Consider the following 3,536-nt stretch of genomic DNA (forward strand, 5'->3'; position numbering starts at 1 on the left):
GCTCAATGCCATCTGTCCTATACATTTAAGAATCCTGATTGACAGCCCACGGTGTCATATCTGTCACACACATGTAAAAATCTTGGCTTTCTCTGTTATTGCCTTATTTGTTTAGCTTAAGTTACTTCCAAGTTCCCAATGATGTCAATATCACAGAACAAAAGCTCAATATTTGGATTTACCAAACAATACCCTGGAGGATTCTGTGTAAGACATCTGGGATGAACCTACTTGCCTGTGGCCTAGAAAGGGCAGGAGTTAGAAGAAGGAAAATACTGTATTCCACTAGAGAAAGAGAAGCAGGCACAGAGATTCACACAGCAGAGTTAGCACACCTGCAGAATCAAGAGGAAAGATGGGGGATACTGAGCAGCTGGCTACCTACTCTGTCCAGGGATCTGGCAGGGAGGAATTTAGAAGCATGATTCAGAGGGAAAGCCTTGTAACCTTGAAAAGAGACTGGCAGGGCTGTGTCCAGTTAAACACTCAGGCTTCAAAGCTATAAGTATGACATGAGTTTTGGTGACATTCCTTTGGGAGATGGGTTAGCTGTGGAGAGGAATCCAATTTGTCTTTATTTCATAAAGATTAAAAAAGTTATGTGTGATTGAATGTGCATCTGTGTATGGGTGACTATTAAGTACAGTTAGGGTGTTGGATCCATGGCCTTGGTGTTAAATACAGCTGTGAGCTGCCTGAAGTGTTGCTGTGAGTAGGACTCTGACTGTCTTCAAGAGCAGCTCCTAACCACTGAGCCTTCTCTTCAGTCATCTGTTTTACCATCACATAACAGTTTCTTAAGCTATGACTCACATATCCACATGGGATGATGTAACCAAATGTGAGGCCTGCAAATTCATCACAGGAACACGGGGCATATGCATATGCAACTGCCTAAGATTAATTCACAATGTGCATAAAATCTGAGGTGTTTCTGGCAGTGAGTCCTATGATGCATCATGTGACTTCCTTACATCTCTGTTTGACCTGACAAGATGCTTTTTAAAAGCTCTCTCCCTTTTCTATTCATAAGACATTCACTCTCCAGAGAGAATTATAATTTCTTTGTTTTCATTCTCAGGATTCCCATCCTGCTTGTATCATGGTGGGTCAGGTTAGCTTGAGGTTGGACACTCTTACCATCAGAGCAGGCTGGAAAAACCCTGAATAGTCTTGATGCTCTCCCCTGTGTGTTTTCTGAGATGCTGAACTCACATGACCATCTGTCTGGGAAAGCCAAGAGAGAACATCTGGATCCCCAAGGTGTATTCTGGAAGCAGTGCCATCAGAAAGGAAACTCACATGGCCACTGGTTACAGATGGAGAAACTAAGGACCAAAGGAAGTTCAGGCATTTTCAGACTCTAAAGAGAGTGCTCACCATTCAGCCAATAAGATGTCAGGATTCCAAAGAGACCCCACCTGACTTCTCAAGGAGATCTATGATCAGGTGAGGATGGGTATCCTTCACAGCTTGGTAGAATTGATTTTTGCAGGATAGATTCCAGGATCTTCCAAAGCTTAAGAGTTTTCTCATCTTATCTTGATTTGTTGTCTCAGCCCGAACTGCCTCATAATCTTCCTCACTCAGCACCAGACCATGCAGCTTGTCCAATAGAGGGTCTACTGATGTCACCCGGGCCACCAGCTGCTCCCGATGCCGGTCCACAAAGTGTAGCAAGGAAGGAGCATCTAAAGATGAGAAAGTCACTGAGCAAAGAAATGCTCCTTCAGGGTCTCGGACTGGCTGCCCCTTCTGGGTCTTTCCCTGTAGCTGCTCTTTTCTTGTGTACCATGACTCCCTTCTTCCTCTGAAGGCCAGTAGAAAAAGATAGCAGTACATTTCTGTGGCCAGGTATCCATGTGACACTCTGCATAACCAGGAGGAGAAGGTCTTTGTGGGGTAGTCAATTTTGGGGTAAGTAGAGTTATTGTTCTCTTAGGAAACAGCAATGGTCATGAGAGGAACTCTGCCTTGATATGAGCCTGGTGTGATTGCAAACCTAGGCTCCCTCTTTTCTTTCTCTGCTCTTTTCCCAAGGATTAGATAATGAACCAATAGAATACTATTTGCTTCCCCAGCTACTTACAGTTTTACTAACCTTTAGGTCTTGGATCAATCCTGGAAAGTCCATGTCTGAGGTCCCCTGGACAAAAGGAGAGGTTAAGTATCTGATATGCTGTCCATACCCATACATGGTGCATTCTGTGAAACTCCTACCCATGTCTGAGAGTTTGAGAATGAACTACAGACCTTTTGATATAATTGGAAGGTGACAAGTTTCTCAGTTACTCAGGGCATCTTAGACCTATCCTATTAGCCTATTGAGAATAGACCTGAAAATGAGCAATAGACACTTACTTCTACCACATCATCTCAGACTCAATTTTATCTTCAAATGAATTTCTTGCAGACAAAAATCAAGTCCATTGCTAAATGGCTTAAATCATTTTGGTAAAAACAAAATCTTTTTGTCCTTGTTTGAGTTTGTACACTTACATATGACAAACTTGTGTTGTAGATTTGATGGTAGAATTAAGGTGAAGCAAGACAGAGCACAAGGGAATAGGAAGTGCATTTCATACACAAGAGAAGAATATTGATAAATTGCATCTCATGAATAAGCATCAGGGTTTGAGAGTTCCTATGATCACTGTGCTTTAACAGTTTAGGGACATCAGCTTAAGGACCCTGTTTGTAGTATTGGGAAGCACTTGTTCCAGTTGTATAAAGGAAAGATAATACAGATTACAATCTGTGCTAGGTGGACCATCTTGGCGCATCCTGAGTTGTAGGTAAATTGGAGCATCTAATGAAGAAAGTTACAGAGTGACAATGAATTTAAAATCCAAGATGTAAGACTGGGGCTACCAGTGGTCAATGATTATAATCTACCAATACCTGAATACTCTCCCATATGGAAAAGAATAGATCTGAATAAGTCCCAAAGCCAAGAATTAATGAAAATATGTGGAGGCTGTGTATGGTGGCCTTTAATCCCAGCACTTTGGAGGTTGAGGCAAGTAGATCTCTATGAGTTCAAGGCTTGGGCTTGCTATGCTGAGAAACACTGTCAGAAGCTACCCACCTATGTCTCCCCCAAATACAGATGAAAAGTTCTAAGATTCATGCGGAACTACTAGAGATGAAGCATGGCTAAGGTAATCCTGAACAAAAGAATTATTGGGAAAGCATTATTATACCTCATTTCAAGTTAATATTACAGCTGTAGTTCTAAAACCAGTACAATGTTGGCACAAAACAGCCACACATTTAATTGAATAGAAGAGAGGATTGAGATTAAAAATCCAAACATCACATCAGTCTGGACTGATGAAGAAGGCAAAAATATATTCTGGACAAAAGATAATCTGCTCAACAAGTCATATTGGAAAATGAAGATGGCAAAATGTGGATGAATTAACCTATATGTCTATATGTCCCTTCAAAAATTTAAATACAAAATATCTACAACTTAAAAGTGAGACTTTCCCCTAAAACTGGCAGAGCAGTAAGTAGGGAGTACTGTTCAACAT

The 3,536-nt window shown here is 41.3% G+C and overlaps 1 protein-coding gene across 1 annotated transcript in view; it reads right to left on the bottom strand.

Moving 5' to 3' along the window:
* Nucleotides 1–922: 922 nt before the first annotated feature.
* The window catches only part of LOC308425157 (NACHT, LRR and PYD domains-containing protein 1a-like), a gene marked incomplete at its 5' end in the record, with an annotated part of 64,351 nt that continues 61,737 nt past the window's right edge, over nucleotides 923–3,536 (bottom strand). The window contains 2 exons of the mRNA XM_080922398.1: nucleotides 923–1,691; nucleotides 2,102–2,146. Coding sequence (XP_080778524.1) covers nucleotides 1,399–1,691; nucleotides 2,102–2,146 — 338 coding nt within the window. The 3' untranslated portion in view covers nucleotides 923–1,398. The remainder of the gene's footprint in view (nucleotides 1,692–2,101; nucleotides 2,147–3,536) is intronic.

The sequence above is a fragment of the Micromys minutus genome, assembly GCF_963924665.1.
Source record: "Micromys minutus genome assembly, chromosome: 10".
In the NCBI taxonomy this organism is placed as follows: Eukaryota; Metazoa; Chordata; class Mammalia; order Rodentia; family Muridae; genus Micromys; species Micromys minutus.